This window comes from Ruditapes philippinarum, unplaced genomic scaffold (genome assembly GCF_026571515.1).
Source record: "Ruditapes philippinarum isolate M1 unplaced genomic scaffold, ASM2657151v2 ctg1837_1_1_1_1, whole genome shotgun sequence".
In the NCBI taxonomy this organism is placed as follows: domain Eukaryota; kingdom Metazoa; phylum Mollusca; class Bivalvia; order Venerida; family Veneridae; genus Ruditapes; species Ruditapes philippinarum.
Window position 1 is genome coordinate 59,959 of NW_026865453.1, and position 19,688 is coordinate 79,646.

The window sequence follows — 19,688 nt, forward strand, 5'->3', positions numbered from 1 at the left end:
TTCCAGACAAATACCAATTCCAGTACCGTACCGTACCGTACAGTACAGTACAGTACAGTACAGTACAGTACAGTACAGTACAGTACAGTACAGTACAGTACAGTACAGTACAGTACAGTACAGTACAGTAGAATTACCAATACTATGCTCTTTTATTTCATCAAAGTTACATTTGTAACAACAGACATTACAATTATAACATAAATGAATTGTATAGATACAAAAGTACAAAATTTAAGTGACAAAGTTTTACTAGCAAACAAAATATAATGTCCGTATTATGTATTTCATATTTACCAGTTGCAATCCTAAGAAGTTCACTATAGCCCTACAAGTTGCAAACCTCCGCTATCAATACTTGTAAAAATTAAATTTTTTTAGACATGTTAGATTCTATTAAAAAAGTATTATGTTAACTTGTGTTCTTCCAGACAAAAATAGTTTTTAAGGTAATACAAAAATCTAAAATTTATAATATTTGTACTATTGCCAAAAAAAATAAAAGATTTAGTTATTTTTTCTAAGAAACTATAAAAATGTACGTTAAAACATCGAAAGTGTTTAAATTTTGGAATTATGGCCCTTAAAATTAATTTATGTATTTAGTAAGAAGTTCAATGAATTATGCTTTTTAGCCCTTATTTCGCATAAAGGGATGTTTTTTATTTTTCATCCATTTTTATTGATTTTTTCAGAGATATCATGTTTTTATACGAAACTGTTCAGCTGATCAGCCAACTCACACAGTCTTTGGAGAATGCAATGACCGTGCCGCACGTGACAGAGACATATATCTTTTATCTTGTAGAAATTATTGTATTATACACATGTATAATATTCTCAATATAAAGTAATAACTAAATCATTAAGTATATGTTGTTTAGCTTTTCTATCAACTATTTATCTTAAGTTGACGACATATTTTTAGAGTTAATTCCAAAAATGTTCAAATTCAAACTCACTTAAAATCACTTGGCACTGATCAGTCCTAGCGGGAAAAACGAGCGAAAATGGAGGACAGACCAGGTTGTTTTCAAGTATGTAACTTCATTCACTTTTTGACGTGTTAACGTAAAGATAATACAGAATTAACAGTTTATTACCTTTTTACTTGTTTTGAGCAGGTGTTTAAGTTGCGTAGTTTTTTTTTCAATTGCCCTTTTGTCACAGAACATATGAATGTGAAAAGATAAATTTCGCTTCTGTTTTATTGTTTAAACAACGAATTTGATGACTGTACTCGTAGAAATATGAAAGTACAGTCTGTAGTTTATTTCAGAATCATTAGAATGCTTCACTTCTTTATACAAAACTTTCTCCCGATCATGTAATTCGTAAAGGACAGTTTTAAGTTTGGGTAATTTCAATATCAAATACAGTCATGTTCATGTATATGACACTAAGCCGTTCAAAGTATGTGGATGAGATACTTTTTGACCATCATTATCATCATCATTCATCATCATCGTTTATCATTATCATTCATCTCATCCATCATTCCATCATCATCATCATTATATATTATTATCATTTCATCATCATCCATCATTTATTTATTTATTTATTTATTTATTTATTTATTATATTATTTATTTATTTATTTATTCATTCATTTATTTATTTATCATTTACAAATAAGAATTGTGTTGTTGCTGCAGCAGTTCCTGTGGTGTGGTGATTTATCATATTATTATTATTATTATTATTATTATTATTATATTATTATTTATTATTATTATTATTATTATTATTTATTATTATTATTATTATTATTTAAAATAAATATTCCTTTAACTAACATTCGATTGTGTGAGGTATAACGCCCATAACTGATATTTCAGTACAACAGAATATGCGCAATCATTAGAAAAATATACATTTCTTTATTTATGGTATGTTTATTTAAATCTTTCTATAAACTTGTTAAACATCTGCATAATGAGGTCTTCTTTACTTGTCATATCCTAAATTTGTTTACATTACAAACCCTTGTCCTAATTTTTCTGCCGTCAGAATGTACACTTGCTTGTAAAAAGTTAAATGATACTAATTTTTATTTATTTAAAAATCCGTTTTCAAGAGCACTTGAAAATAATGCATTACTAACCATAGTATATAAAGTCTATTTAATCAATATGGTAAATGATTAAAGTTACTACACTTTCAGTACTTAGTTAATTTTGTTGGCAAACACTCGAGGCCTTGACACCCGCGGTAAAGGTTTCAGTTTTCTTACCTCCTGTTAAAGGGATATTCTTTTAAGAAGGTATATAATTGATGCGGTTATTTACTTACATTTTAGCCAAATGTGGCCGACGGTTTTCCAGCTTAGTGTCATTTAATAATCAGTAGATAAGAACGGACAAACTTGTAAAGTTTGGCAAACAAATCGGGTATGTTTTGCTCTTCAAAAAATCGCTTAAATCGAATTATGATTACATTGGCACACGCTGGTTAAGAAAAGTGCCTTTGTTCGACCTTGTTGAAATAAAATATCAATTAATTGTTAGCACCTTCTATGTAACACACTTATGAAATTCTCGCTGCTTTAGCCATTTTCATAGTTTGTATCATCACCTATCGACTTTTCTTTATCAAATTTAGACGGTTGTTCACGAGTCATTTATTCATTTTTGCTCGAAGCTGGCACCGGCCAATCTAGCAGACAATGGCCCTTATTTGCGGAAGATAATTTTCTCTGAATAAAAGCGAGTGGCCATGTCAGAAACAACCCTACACACGCGCTATATTACATTTCAATTGTTAAATTTACTGGTTATCAAAAAGGCTTTGATGACAGAATTTGTCACCAAAAAATTGCCCACTTGAGATAATAGAAGAACGAAATAGTTAATCTGCAGATTCCTGCTAGTATTTGAACGTCGAAGGATAATACGATTGTAAATGAAGCGATGAAAAGTTTACAGGGGGTCGAATAATCTTTATTAGGATTTGTTCATGCGAATTATATGACAATTTACCGTGCTACAAATAATGAGGACGAGTTTTGGCCTCTCATTATAAATTAATAAACTGTAGAAATCACCTATTCAATATCTAAACGGATAGAAAAAGAAGACATCTATTCTAATAATGCAGCGCTAATTTGGTCGCTAAGAGGCTAGGCCCCGCCTCCTGTGAAAAAGGATTACCGGATATCAATAGCAGATCAATGTCCCGCAGTTAATAAATATTTTGTCCATTCAAAAGGCGAATAACGAATGAACAATAGAAATAACCAATGAGAGTCCAGCTTTTATTCTCAAGTGTTTTCGTGCGTTGAATAGACTCAATTTGTGGCAAATTAGTGCTATAATTACCTTAAAAGGTTTACAGAACTGACAGAATTAGTAAATGGAATTTAGCAGTGATAACATCGACACATCATCTTAAAATGTCTTACTCTTAAAAGATTATTATTATTATTTTACATTGAATTTGGAATTAAATATACAACTTTTGGTTGCTGCAATATATCGGTATATTTACATATATTTCGATATATTTATTTATAAGAAGAAAAACACGGACATGGAAAATTCAGAGAATTTTACTGACAAAATGCAAACACCGAAACCTTTGGCTTCTTCTGTAAAATACAGCATCGACAGCATCCTCGGACGGACAGAAAGAAAAGTGACCACGGATTTGCCGGCAATGGTTACATGTAAGTATTACATATAAAGATAATTTATCATAAATCTTAAAAGTTAGGAAACAGCTTTTGGTTTCTTACTTGTAGATAATATTTGAAAATATAAAACTAACTAAAGGAACTGTAGATAACTGAATTTAGTTAAAAATGACAGAAAAAAATAGATAGTTTATGAAAAGGTTAGAATTCTTCAAATGTTTAGATAGATTCCTTTGTATTTTGAGATATACAATTCATATACTATAATCAAACATAATATTTTAAAATTATATATTTGTAAAAAAAAACTGACGAAATATAAAGCTACAAATTAAGTAACGACAAGAAATGAAATTATAACTAATATTTGCAAATATTTTGCATATTAGTAATGAAATTTAAATGGTATACTATACAATGTATACATATACATTTTTGAAATTTAAATGACATACTATACAACGTAAATAGAAGAGAACATAATCTTTATTTATTTATTTAATTATTTTAACAGAACATATAATTTTTTTTGAATTAAGCATATACAGCTCATCTTCATATACAACAAATATATAGATGCGTGAATATGAAAAATGGTAAACGCATATCAATAAATGAAATAAACTATTGAGAGTGTAATACAGCACATTTAATGAAGAAGTACTGGTTACAATAGGTTATATTTTGTAATGACATGTACACGGAACTTATATCAAGTCCTTAAGCGGTATCAGTATTTTAAGTTTCTTGTAGGGAAAGTGGTAATAATTAACTTAAATATTTTATAGATGAATATAAGATTTTCACAAAAAATATAATAGAAACTATATACCAGTACTGGGGCATGTCTTTTCCAAATTATGACAATATGAGCTCATATAAGAAAAGAAGTAATATTTATACAGCAAATGGGCTTAGAAGACACACTGGCAATTTGAAATATAATTGTGCGTCAAAATGAATATAAAATAATGGATGCAATGGCAAATGGCATGTCCTTCAACACATATTGTAAAAAACCTTGTATTTCAGTCTTGTCTGTAATTAAGAATTTCATCAAATATTTGATTACATACCTTAATAAAGAGGTTTGTATCATGTACAAATAATTACTTTAAACTAATTCTTGTATCACTGACACTTTTCTAAATTAAGCATTTCATAACTTTATAACTAAATTGGTAAAATAAAATGATTCTCATTAAAGAACTATATCATTTAGTGTATGCATACATGTATTTTTTAATATTTGGACGTATTTGTCTTTTGACACCACAGATTTTGAAGTACTACCACGCGTGTATGTGTGTATTATTTGTAGAAGAAGAAATATGAATATAATTTATAAAGCACAGAATAGGAAGGAGATCAATTAGTAAAAAAATTGTTTAAAGTTATACAGTCAATTAGGAGAAAAGACGCTATTTTTTTAATTTATTTTTTAAAGGGGAAAAAGAATAAAAGATGGTTGCCTTATTCGCTGATTTTGTAGCTTTTTTAATACTGTAGTTAATGAACTCTTTTTAAACTTATTGATTCAAATATTTACTGTAAATTTTAGCAATATAGTTATAATCTTATTAACAGAATGTTTATTAACGTTAGTGCTTTTCTGAAACAGTGCTGTAAGTCTTTTTTTGACAACTGAATGATGTAATTATAAATAAAAATAAATAAATGTTGATAAACAATATAGAAATGAACACTATATTGACTATGAAGTTATTTTCGATTGTAACCTTGAGTCGTATTCCCGAGTGTAATGTTAAAGGGTGTAATTTTAATGAAAGAATCACTCTGGACGGTAGACATGTATTGTATATATACGTTAATAAAAATTCTGTTTTGTTCTTTAATCATATAGTTTATTCTCTTTTTATTACGGGATATTATTGTCAAGATAAGTTAATTTTGATAGAAAACTTTGATGTAAATTAAGTATAGGTGTAAGTATTTACACAATTAAATTAGTCAAGAACGGCGCAGTCATTCCACCAATTTAATGTAGTAAATGCTTACTAAAAGCACTAACCAATTTAGTGTTTGAAATTATTTTTATATAACTAGACTTATCAAATTTATACGATTTACTAAAGTAATTGTGTTGTGTTTCATTTGAAATACTGCCGTTCTTCTGGACAAAAAATGCAAACACTAATTTCAATTATAAATGGTAAATGAATCAGAGAAAAACGTGATATATTATAATCTAATTACAACACCAACAAGTGCTCGTCACTTGTGATCGAATTTATACCAAGGGAAAATGATGCAACTTCCATAAACGAATGTCAAATAATAATATAAAAAATACTACATTTTTTCAGTCTGAATTGAAAACAGTTGCGTAAAGTTCATCTGTTTAACAAAATGCCATTTAAGATGCGAAAAGCCACGGTGTTAACGTATGAAAACGCAGTCGTGATAGATGATGATTCCATTTTTATATTTAGAACAAACGTTAATTGATGTGTACTTTTCTGTCAGGATTACAATAATTATTATATATCAAGTATCTAGTTATAAATAGTAACTAATTTCTCTTTATTGTAACAAAGTTATATTTGCCAAGTTTTAATGAAGCGTTATACACGAAATATTTATAATGCAAAAGTTAAGTCGTTATACGTATAGATAAATATATTTCATCTTAACAAATCTCGACAGGATCTTTTCCGCTATTTTCACCAGTTGCTCGATCATATAGCAAAACTAGAATTCTGTTAGTGGTAACATTAAATTTTCAGTCCTTAGACATTTTATATAAATAAATCCTGAAGATTCCAGTTGTCACCTTCAAACATATATTTCTTTACCTTTTATATTAGTGTTACCATTAGATTAACAAATTTATATCTTTATATTATAAAATATTATCTGCTTGCTTATACATGATTATTTTATTTTATCTTTTTATATATTGATAATGTAACTCTTCTGACTTATAAAAAGTACATCACTTTAAATATGCTCAATTAATTTTTTTTCCAAAAAGTTATTAGATCTAGTTCTATTACAATTCTGTCGTATTTACCACTTGACCGTAACTATACTGTCATTTTAATCCAAAGTGGATATATTCCGTAATATATTACGGAAACTAGCGGAAAAAAACTAATAAAAAAAAACTGAAAAACTAATCAGTCTCAGGTCAGTTTTGCAAAATAATACTTCATTATGTTATGTTTTATATGAAATAAAAGAAATAAACACAAACAAGTAAACATATATGAAATAAGAGAAATAAACAAATGAAAAATAAATAAATATATATTTATATATTTAAGTACAGTATAATTTAACAGTATGAGTAAAAGATGGTTAAATTATGAAACTATGATTCGTAAGCATATTATAACATAACATATATAATATTTATATGTTATATAACATCATAGCAATTTCAAATCATATATTGTACAAACACATGTAAATAACTTAACCACCAAGTTATAGAACCTACAGCTTAAAGATATTATCACAATATATTGCCCCTTCGATAGCAGTTCATTCTTTTTTTTAAATAATATTATTATTGCTGTCAAGATTTAACTTTATCGGCACTATAAAGGTCAAATGGCGCGTTATTTATTGCCTGATTTATCGTTTATTCCAAACTATCAAGTCAATCTATTATTGAAAAAAAGGATATAAGGATTTTTTTCGTAATATATCGCTACAATCCCGGCCTAATTTTCTCCTTCACTATTTATTTATTTGTTCCACAACGTAATTAGCCAATGATGACAATTGAAAATTCCTTTCATAAATTTGAATACATCTAGATATCGTGAAAATTAAGTTTATGGTGAAACCATTGAAATGCGAGAAAATGTACCTTTTCGCATTTTCTACTTCATTACAAAAATAGGTCCGCCCTAATAATTGAGTTTACTTTGAACATATTGAGCCACGCTATTTTAATGAAAATTATTAACTTCTTTTGGTCTCTTGTAGACGATGTAATCAAAATTCTGTAGAAAATTACATAAATAACTTATTACATAAACCAATAGTGATTCCATTCATACAAAAACTGTATTTTCTAAATCAGACCTAACGTCGCAATTTGAATGCATAAATTCGCTACAATTTCCAAACCAAATAATGATGCACACGACTAAATAATACATAAATTAAAGTTTAATTTCAGAATGAAAATAGGATAAATATACCCTTAATAATGTGACACTGTTCCTTTAATGCGCTGTACTGAAAATATAATAGACTATCTAAAGACAGTAATATTTATCTTTTTATCATTCAAACAAGAGTTTAAATAAGTTTAAAGGATTTCTAATAATATTCTCAAACAAAGCTAGTAGTATTCTGTCTATTATCAAAAGGCCACGTATTTCATATAATGACCATCATAAATTATTTAAAAAGCCATTCAGATAGCTTGAAATTATAAATTGTTAAAATAAACATAATAAATAAACATGTAATTGTGTATGAAATCTTTTCGAGTGCATATCTTTTATACTATTATGCTCATTGAAGGAACGGACGCGAACCGATCTATCAAAGTTAACTTTTTGTGTATTTATATATGGTGCTTAAACATGGCGCGACAGAAAAAAGTTCCCTGGTAGAGATAATTTAACTTCAATTTAACTTACATAAAAATAACGAAAAAAAGCTTGTGATTCAAAAATCAATTCATTAGCACATTTTTACATTTTTGTACATAAAGATTAAGTTATATATAACCAATTTAAATGTTTTATTTTAAAGGTGAGCAGACGAGGTGTATCACGATACCCGGTCCTTCGGCAGATGGCGCCGAGCGATCTCCTGGCATATCTAGAAATGGAGAAAATTATTTCGACTCAAGCCCCGAGAAGTCAGAAAACAGCGAGCAATCTCCAAATTGTTTGGATAATAGCCAAAGCGATTTCAATTCGTCAATGTCAGACCAGGATGACGCTACCGGAAACTCCTCGTCAAAGCCCCGGAAGTTGCGCAGGAGTCGTACAACTTTTACAACATTCCAGTTACATCAACTTGAGAGAGCCTTCGAGAAGACCCAATATCCAGACGTGTTTACAAGGGAAGAACTTGCATTGAGACTTGATCTGAGCGAGGCAAGAGTACAGGTGCGTTACTTTGATATAACATCACAAAAAATCATATGCTTAATGTTTTAAATCAAATCAAGCAAATAATTAAAACGCTCACAATTGACTTAAAAGCTTCTTAAATACAAGTTAAGGCTGTAAATGTTATAGTCAGAAAACAAATCTCAGCTGGAATATACATGTACATTAAACCTTGATGGTATCATTTGTTGTTGTTGTTAGATTTTTAGCTTATTTATCTAAATTATTATAACACGGCAACATAATTTATCAATTTGTGAAAAAGTTTTCCTGAAATGGCTCAGCCGCGAGAAGACTAACGTTTTTACACAGACATAATTCTACCCGACTTTAACACGGACTGGTTCTTTAATAACTTGTTGTGTAATCTGTTATAATTGATAAAAGGATTGTACTGAGAGTCCTATTGAATTAGCAGTCGTAATTTAATGACAATTCACGGCAATAGCTAGTCATGAATCTGTGTAATTGGCCACCCGCTGAAACTGGTTAAGCTATTTGTAGGGAGTTCTGTAACATGTGTGAAATGACGGCTTCGTTTAATATAGACACCTAAAGAATGTAGTGCTAACAATTAGTCTTTAAAGTCACGCAGCTTTTATATATGGTGGTCATATATACTGTAAATTCAGCGTTGGGGAAACACTGAACACAAAATAATTTCAAACGTGTTTATTTATACATTAAAGACTAATTCTAATAGAAACTTCTTTCAGACAAAAAAATTACCAAAAGTATCATACACACAGCTCATCTTCCATAACTTAATTGAATAAGACAACTGGTGACAAATTAATCAATGATGCACAAACCTGTCTTCTCTTTTTACACCCAGAAATAAACTTTGTTGGAAACTCACGTCGAGTAGTATATGATCAACAACAGTGTTTAAATCAATACCTGATGCTTTGTTAAATACATCTGATTTATTCATTATTGCACTTTTATATGCTGATTTAAGCCTTTTTTATTTAACACTAAAAGTATAATTGTTTATATAAGACACACTATACCGGGTATTGTATTGGGGAATTTTTTAAAAACTGTTTTTTTTTCTTATTTAGGTATGGTTTCAAAATAGACGTGCAAAATGGCGTAAAAGAGAAAAGGTTTTAGGCAGAGAAAGTCCTAATTTTCTCCACGGTGAACCAGGAATGGGTTTATCCGACTTACCTCATGGATCTCAGCACATGCCAGCCTTTCCTTCTTCTCCTATGGAAGCATTTTGGTCAAACCGAGGACAACATCTTGCAGGTTTGAATCCCATGATGTTGCTTCCACATGGTCCGTCAGCACTTTCCAATATAGCAGCACAATATATGCAGGGGAAAATAAACTTTGGCGGTTTATTTCCTAATTATATGATGAGTGGTGGAGCTCCAGTTCCGGCTGGGTTTCCAGGAGTTTTCATGCGTCCAGGTATCCACGACGTAGCCTCAGCACATGCGGCTGCAGCCGCTAGCCTCAGCCAACACATCAATGGAAGATTTCACTCCCCTGAGCCCGAACAAGGTTTAGATTTTAGGCGATCGAGCATAGACAAGCTGCGTCTAAAGGCACAGGAACACTCCACAGGAATTGACAGAGCAAGTCCAGGTTCTCCCGACATCAAAATTGAAAACATGCCATCAAATCGCCCAAGATCATAAAGTTGTTACACTTGGTTTTCATAAAACGAACGAACTTTTTACAACTTGGTGGCTCGATTTTATAGTGTTTCTTCTTTTACTTCAGAATTTTTAGTATTCGTTTTAAGAGTTAATTTTAAACAAGTTAAGTCTCATTTAGAAAGTGTTTGATTAAGATAGTTCACTGCGTTAATGACAATGAGCCCTGGAACACAAAATTGTGTAAAATGGTACGTATACAAGTGTACATTGCTATTGTTTTATTTCATATTGTGAAAAAAAGAAAGTTGTACATTGGTTTTCTTGTGGAGGCTTTTTGAAGAAACTAAATCAAAATGTTCAAAGTGACAGTTATTCGCATTTATTAATTATTGCAGCATGAATTTTGTAGTGCATTTGTTATTTGTTTATTTTGTTATATATTGTTTTGTTGAAAATTGGTGCTATAGTTTCGTGAAATAAATTATTGAAAATCAATTCAACAGTTGTGTCATGGTAACAATTTGTTATAGGCTATACAGTTACGTTTATGTAATCTTGCGATAGTTGAGTATCTAAAGCTGTCCTCACGTTATCTATATGTATTAAACAACACAAATTGTTTACCTTATGTAGAATGCATTATGAAAGTAAAGCCAAAATATAATTCTACATAAACTTGATCTAGATCAGCAGAATGTTAAGAGTAGATAGCATGCATTTGGATGACATTGTTATTTTGTGAAAAAATCTCAATTATGATATAGAATTAGGGCTTTCGTTGAATAATTGATTTATCCAAGATAAAAAATATAACAATCTTTACTTTTCTTTTTATACGCCCGACAAAAATGGCGTATATTGTTATGCACCTGGCTGTCCGTCCGTCCTACCGCCTGTGACCAGTTTCGTGTCGGCTCTGTATCTTTTCAACCAGTGTAAGGAAATTTAAACTACTTAGCAGAAATGTTTACCATGAGACGATGTACTGAGCACAGGTTTGACCTTCATCAGGTCAAGGTCAAGATCAAAGTCATAATGTATTAATTTTCTTTATCTTTTAAATTGATAGAAGCTATATGACAGAAATACTAATATTACTGAGACGATGTTCAATCCGAAAGTTTGGGCTTCCTCGGGCCAATGTCAAGGTCACACTCAATGAAATAATAATGATAATACTTTATTATGGGTTTTTTCATGAATTTTTTTTCTTAAGATTTTTTCTGTTAAGATTATAATTAATGAGAAGGGAAATATAGATGCATTTTGAAAATATTTATTAAAATGTTACGACAAAACCAACATAGTGGGTTTGCGACCGCATCCGCACAGTCTGATCAGGATCCATGCTGTTCGCTATCAGTTTCTCTACTTGTTATAGGGTTTGTAAGCGAACAGCATGGATCCTGATCAGACGGCGCGGATGCGCAGGCTGGTCTGGATCCATGCTGGTCGCAAACGCACTATGTTGGTTTTGTCGTGACGCGGCTCATATTTTAAGGATAAGTTCGGATTGGAGTGCCTACAGTTGTAAGTTATGAGAAGGCTACACCAATTTAGCCTTTTTGTGTGCAGTTTTCCTCTAATTAAAATACTGATCTGGATTGATGGGCTGATATATAGTTGCTGTATCTGATATATTACCATAACAAAGATGATCAAAAGGAATTACCAATATGATAAGTTGCAGAAAGTTTATCCCATGACTACTTCAGCTTTTCTGAATGGCTGAGTTTTAAAAGCCCCCTCAAAGGGGGAGGGGGGGGGGGTAATAAGAACTCAAAATAGTAAATATAACAAAAATCGACTTAAATATGTATTAAGTATCATTCAGTGAATCAATAAATTTAAAATTAATATGTTAACTTTAAAAAAAAAAAAAAATATGTTTATATATAGATTATGTTTTGCACTGATGAAGGCATATAGCCGAAACGTTTGCAATTAAATTAAATTACTAAATGATCGTGTTTGTGTGGCTTGTCTGATTATGTTAACTTTTGGCAGATGCAACCTTAAAGGGCATAAATAGTGGCTTGCCCGGGGTCCGTACTCTAATGCGTGACGAGGGGATAGACCCTCAATAAGTCATTTATACATACATACATACATACATACATACATACATACATACATACATACATACATACATACATACATACATACATACATACATACATACATACATACATACATACATACATACATACATACATACATACATACATACATACAGACATACAGACACACGCACGCACGCACGCACGCACGCACGCACACACGCACACACGCACACACACACACACACACACACACACACACATACATACATACATACAGACAGACAGACAGACAGACAGACAGACAGACATTCATACATACATACAACATACATACAGACATGTGTGCACGCTCACACGCTCGCACGTACGCACACACACACACACACACAAACACACCGGGCTGGCCAAGTAAACTTCCAAATTAGTATTTTTGATAAAACTTTCAATCGAGGGCCCCTGTATGAGTGCTTAAACACTTTGCATGCTAAAGAACCAGGAGAGGCTTCTGGAATTGGGACATCTTTCTGTACCTGTACCATACACTTTTGTCCAAAATCTGAAATGACTATAATACTTTTCTGAAGGACTCGTTCATATGGGCAACCTGTAGCGAGTATAAATAAACTCAAATACATACATATGTAACATCCGAAATTAATCTCTACGCATATATATAAGTGCCTTTTAGTTTTCTTGTTACAAAACATAGTTACTTGGCATGTACAATATACATGTAGATATCAACAGAAGTTTGATAAAATAATCATGCGCTTATGGTTTAAAATAAATCATGTTTTGGGCAAGTGGAGTAAATGGGTGTCTTCTTTAATTTACAGATTATTTTTGATTACTTTAAAATTTTGATTCCTTAAAACAAATTTGCATTCGGGCGTATATTGTCCCGCCTGTGCGGTGCTCTTGTATTACAAATGTACTTCATATTTTGAAGGAATTTGGGATTTTATTTGTAATAAGTTTGCTATTACAAGTCCTTTGAAATAAGTAAAGTGCAATCTTTGATCCGGCAATAGATTTTTAATTCCTGGTAAGAGCATGAATTTTGTGGTGCATTTTCTATTTGTGTTTGCTGTTTTATATTGTTTTGTTGACAATTGGTAAATGGTACTAGTTTTATCAGAAAAAAAGTTGTTAATAAACACTTCAACTGAATTGTTTTACATAAGTTGGTTGGTAACAATTTAATATGGAATAATTACATCAAAATTTAGTATCCAATAATTCTGTACTACGTGAACTTCACAACATTTGTAGCAGACTCTGTAATTGCTGAACAGCCAATAATTTTGAAGTAGTTGAACTGAAGTAGTTGAACACTAGAGAGTAGTTATCACATTATCTATATAAATTACATAAACTGTTGCTCTTATGCAAAAAATCTGTATAAAAATAAAGCGGAATATAGTTTTACATATCATTTCTTCCATCAATAGCAGACAAACATATCATTATTCTGTTATATATTGTTTTGTTGACAATTGGTAATTGGTTTAAGTTTCGTCAAAAATAAAAAATTGAAAAATCCATTAAACTGTAAAGGCGTTGATTTTTTTAATTCAGTTCGTCACAATTTTGTTACCGTTTGTATTTTTAATTAGGTTACTAGTCATTACGAAATGATTTACTAAGGTCAAGAGGTTATCAGTTGAAGAAAACCTTCCCGTGCATTTCCCGTGCATTATCGTTAATAAGTAACTACATTTACGTAATCTCATACGAAATTAAGTTCCCTTGTGTCATCATCACATTATCTAATAGATTTAACAACATAAAGTGATGTCCTAATGTGGACCACTATATGGATAACTTTACATATCTTTTTTTCTCTCTCTCTCTCTATAACAGAATAACAACGGACATTTTTGTATTGGTTTTACTGAAAAAAATATAACTGTTTCCTCTGCTATTGAACACTTAAATACTTGCATGTTCCCGATTTAAAGCATTCATCAAAAGCGTCGTTGAATCTGTGACTAGTTTCCAATTCTGCAATCCAAAATACATCTTTATTCCTTTTAAATAAGGATTTTAAATACAATAATGTTAGCTAGGTTAAACATGATTTAAACAACAAACAAATCCATGACAAAATTCCACAAATTCTTTATTTTACTCTATAAGAGGATTAGTTTTTCTTGACTAAACAAAAGAAGGTTCTGTGACAATATTACAAATGCTCTTGACACCAGTTTTCGCGACTGTCAGGATTTAGGACAGACTGAAGTCAATGAGAACCTACAGCAACCTAAGACAATCTTGAAAAAGAGGTAGTACCCTAGCACACTTTCCTCGTCGTCCCTGCCTACACTGTATGCCAACTATCCTCGTCGTCCCTGCCAACTGTATGCCAACTATCCTCGTCGTCCCTGCCTAAACTGTATGCCAACTCGCCTCGTCGCCTAAACTGTATGCCAACTCGCCTCGTCGTCCCTGCCTAAACTGTATACCAACTCCCCTCGGTTTTAATCAGGACATCGGAGGCTGAGTCTGGAGTTGTGATAGAACCTTAAAAATCCCAGCGACGAAGGCGTAGTTTGGTTTCCAAGACCTACCCTATATGTACAGCAGCAACCCTCGGATCTAAACCAGTGAACGTGTCGTTGGTGAAAAAAGTCAGCCAAGCTCGAAATCTGGCGATGTCCTGTGCCTTCTCTGCGACCTGCACGGACCGAGGGAAAGAGAGAAGAAACTCAAGGAAATATGTCAGGGCTACTTATATAGACTAACAAATAGCCAGGACTGTCACAATTGACAATCATAACATTCAACGTGTCCTGGAATCCTCGTAGGAAAGACCTTTTCAGACGAAGTCTATCTTTTATCAGTTTGTCTTACTGTAAACTTAACAGATAGGGAGAATTTTCATTGATCATTTTGAAATTACAAACTGAAATCGGTGAATGTCATTGGTCATTCTAAAATGAAATGTTAAGGACAGAGTTCTAACCATTTTAGAATAAAATTTAAAGGACAGTTCTAACCGTTTTAAAATAAAATGTAAAGGATAGTTCTTACTTTTCTAACAGTTCTAAGACAAAATGTAAGAGAAAGTTTTGCCACTATAAAATGAAATGTAAAGGATAGTACTAAAGTAAGATGTGCAGGAATGAGGATAGCTCTTTAACTTTTAGGTTAATTTGTAAATGATTACAAAAGTCAAACGTAAAACAAGTAATAGGGACATCTTAAATAGAATTTGTCTTACTTTGATATCATCAATATCAGTATGCTATAATTTAATTTAAATGTTTACAAAATGGGAAGATCAATTTTCTTTGCTACAAGAAATAATTATAATGTCATTGTTATGCAAGCATTGCTAACATTTTTTTATATTAAAAACTCATAATAATAACATAACTTTGCATGTTAACCAGTATTACTTCGGCCGAGTATCTTTTTGAAAGATAATTCTTGTTTTTTAATGGTAGCCAAATGCCAGGAATAATTCAGTATAAGTAAATTAACAAAGCTAACAAATAAAAAAATAAGTGCAATTACCACTTGAATTACATACTTAAATTATTGAACTGGACCAACAATAACCAAAGGTCTAGCTTAGGAAAACGAACTATTGGCAGAAAAAAGATTGCAAGTGCCAGGATAAGAATTACCTCAGAGGTCATACTTGTCATCAAGATTATTATGAAATACAGCAATGCAAGCTAAATATTTGGAAAAGTACTTAAGTCTTAGGTAAATAAGGATTCCATTTTTTGTTCTTATATGTGAAATGTTAAGTGTTTGTATGTGTGTATGAAAATAAAGGCATTAACATATTTATTAAAAATATGATAAACAAGATCAACAAGGAAAGGCGGCGTTCAATGAACGCAATCCCCACGCGACCTAGTAACAAGAACCAGTGGCAATGAGCCCAGGTGGGCCCAAAACAAAAGCAGGACAGGACACAAGGCAGAGCACGGACAGGCCAACCACAGCTGTGGTGATGCAAAAAGAAAGTAAGTAAATTTATCATTTCTTGAAGTATAAACCTCCTTATAGATGGTTTAAGTTATTTTGATATACCGTTGTCTTCATTTTACACTTTGTAGAGCGTTAAGAAAATAATGAATAAAATAACTGGCTACAAACATCACTACTGAGGAGATTAGTTTAGCGTTGAGGGACCTCAAGAACAATAGGTCTAGTTATTATTGTTATTGTTAAAGTACACATTGGGTAAGACGCTGTGATCTAAAACTACCCTGTACCCTGCCCCTCCCTCGTCCCTACAACCCCCATAAATTATAAATAAAGTCAATTTCACATTTTTTTTCATTACAACAAAACAACAATTATATGATACTAGTAGATAAATGATATTGCTGATGCTTTATGAAATGATTATAATTATTTATCCTTGCAATTCCTATGCAAATTTATCAAAAATAACTGCAACTGGTGTCTTTCTTTACGTATTTTCTTCTGTTCCTTATTCGGAGTCGAATGAACTAGAACATTTATTTTCAAAATATTTTTATGCGGAAGCTTTATGCAATGATTTTAATGATTGATCATTGTAATTCTAATGCAGGTCACTCAAAAATAACTGCAACTGATATCTTCCTTTACGTATTTTTTTGTTCTTTATTCGGAGTTGAATAAGGAATAAGCAACTGGTTCCTCCTTATTCCACTTACATTTTTTCAAAATATTTTATGCAGATGCTTTATGCAATGATTTTAATGATTGATCCTCGCAATTCTAAAGCAAGTTTATCAAAAATAACTGCAACTGATGTCTTTCTTTACGTATTTTCTTTTGTTCCTTATTCGGAGTTGAATAAGAAATAAGGAATTGGTTCCCTATTCCTTATTCGACTTAATCATTTTTGTTTCAAAATATTTTATGCAGATGCTTTATTTAATGATTAAAATTATTTATTCTTGCAATTCTAATGCAGATATATCAAAATAACTGCAACTGTTGTCTTTCTTTACGTATTTTCTTTTGTTCCTTATTCGGAGTTGAATAAGGATTAAGGAACTGGTTTCCTATTCTTTATTCGACTTTAACATTTTTTTCAAAATATTTTATGCAGATGCTTAATTTAATGATTTGAATCATTGATCCTTGCAATCTTAATGCAGATATATCAAAAATAACTGTAACTGGTGTCTTTCTTTACGTATTTTCTTTTGTTCCTTATTCGGAGTTAAAAAAGGAATAAGGAACTGGTTCCCTATTCCTTATTCGACTTTAACATATTTTCAAAATATGTGTATGCAGATGCTTAATGCTATTATTTTAATGAGGTATAAGAAACGGGTTCCTTATTCCATGTTCGACTTGAATATTGTTTAAAAATATGTCAATGCGGATGCTTTATTCTATTATTTTGATGATTGATTTGTGCAATTTTCAAGCAGATTTATGAAAGAAAGAACCGTTCTAGTTTGCTGATCAACCATAATTTATATTATATAAATACTAATTCTGCTGTTCCTTATTTAGAACAAGTTCCCTATTCCTTATTGGAAAAAGGAATAAGGAACTGATTCCTTATTTTTTATTCGAAAAAGCAATAAGGAATAAGGATTAGGGAACTAACTTTATATACATGCATTTTTTAAGTACATATTATGATATGGAGACCTGGTTGTCTGTAAGAGACAGATTTCGAGTACATATTATGATATGGAGACCTGGTTGTCTGTAAGAGACAGATTCCGAGTACATATTATGATATGGAGACCTGGTAGTCTGTAAGAGACAGATTTCGAGTATATATTATGATATGGAGACCTGGTTGTCTGTAAGAGACAGATTCCGAGTACATATTATGATATGGAGACCTGGTAGTCTGTAAGAGACAGATTTCGAGTACATATTATGATATGGAGACCTGGTTGTCTGTAAGAGACAGATTCCGAGTACATATTATGATATGGAGACCTGGTAGTCTGTAAGAGACAGATTTCGAGTATATATTATGATATGGAGACCTGGTTGTCTGTAAGAGAACAGATTCCGAGTACATATTATGATGTGGAGACCTGGTAGTCTGTAAGAGACAGATTTCGAGTACATATTATGATATGGAGACCTGGTTGTCTGTGAGAGACAGATTTCGAGTACATATTATGATGTGGAGCACTGCTAGCCTGTGAGAGACAGATTTCGAGTACATATTATGATATGGAGACCTGGTTGTCTGTAAGAGGCAGATTTCGAGTACATATTATGATATGGAGCACTGCTAGCCTGTGAGAGACAAAATTTCGAGTACATATTATAATGTGGAGCACTGATTGCGTGAAAGAGACATATTTAGAAAACATGATATGGAGCACTTGTAGGTTGAGAGAGACAGATTTCGGAAACATATGATATGGAGCACTGGTAGCCTGAGAGATACATATTTCGAGTACACATTTAGCTATGGAGCACTGGTAGTCTGAGAGACATATATCGAGTATATAATATATTATCGAGCACTTGAAGAATGAGAGAGAGACATATTTTGAGAAAATATTATGATATGGAGCACTGGTAGCCTGTGAGAGACAGATTTCGAGTACACATTAAGATATGGTACACATTAAGATATGGAGCACATTATCATATGGTAGTCTGAGAAAGACATATTTCGAGTACACATTATCATATGGAGCACTGGATGCCTGAGGGAGACAGATCTCGAGTATATAATATATTATCGAGCACTTGAAGCCTGAGAGAGAGACATATTTAGAGAAATATTATGATATGGAACACTGGAAGCCTGTTAGAGACAGATTTCGAGTACTCATTCAGATATGGAACACTGGTAGCCTGTGAGATACATATTTCGAGTACTCATTCAGATATGGAACACTGGTAGCCTGTGAGATACATATTTCGAGTACACATTTAGCTATGGAGCACTGGTAGTCTGAGAGACATATATCGAGTATATAATATATTATCGAGCACTTGAAGCCTGAGAGAGAGACATATTTAGAGAAATATTATGATATGGAACACTGGAAGCCTGTTAGAGACAGATTTCGAGTACTCATTCAGATATGGAACACTGGTAGCCTGTGAGAGACATATTTCGAGTACACATTAAGATATGGAGCACTTGTGGCTTGAGAGAGACATATTTCGAGTACACATTATCATATGGAGCACCGGTAACCGGAGGGAGATAGATTTCGAGTACATTATATGATATGGTGCACTGGTAGCCTGAGATAGACAGATTTCAAGTACATGATATTATTATTATACAGATATAAAACTTCAAGGAAATTAATAGTTTAAAAAGTCTGAA

The 19,688-nt window shown here is 31.7% G+C and overlaps 1 protein-coding gene across 1 annotated transcript; it reads left to right on the forward strand.

The window, feature by feature from the left end:
• The first annotated feature begins 3,266 nt into the window (after positions 1-3,266).
• LOC132729091 (retinal homeobox protein Rx1-like) lies at positions 3,267-10,971 on the forward strand. The gene is made up of 3 exons (XM_060714834.1): positions 3,267-3,667; positions 8,372-8,733; positions 9,801-10,971. The coding sequence occupies exons 1-3, from the start codon at positions 3,532-3,534 to the stop codon at positions 10,383-10,385; spliced, it is 1,083 nt and encodes a 360-aa protein (XP_060570817.1). The 5' UTR covers positions 3,267-3,531; the 3' UTR covers positions 10,386-10,971.
• The last annotated feature ends 8,717 nt before the right edge of the window (positions 10,972-19,688 follow it).

Coding starts and splice junctions, on each gene's coding strand:
- LOC132729091 (XM_060714834.1), top strand. CDS start 3,532: ATGGAAAATTCAGAGAATTTTACTGACAAAATGCAAACACCGAAACCT. Junction 3,668..8,371: donor TTTGCCGGCAATGGTTACAT/GTAAGTATTACA, acceptor TTTATTTTAAAG/GTGAGCAGACGAGGTGTATC. Junction 8,734..9,800: donor TGAGCGAGGCAAGAGTACAG/GTGCGTTACTTT, acceptor TTTCTTATTTAG/GTATGGTTTCAAAATAGACG.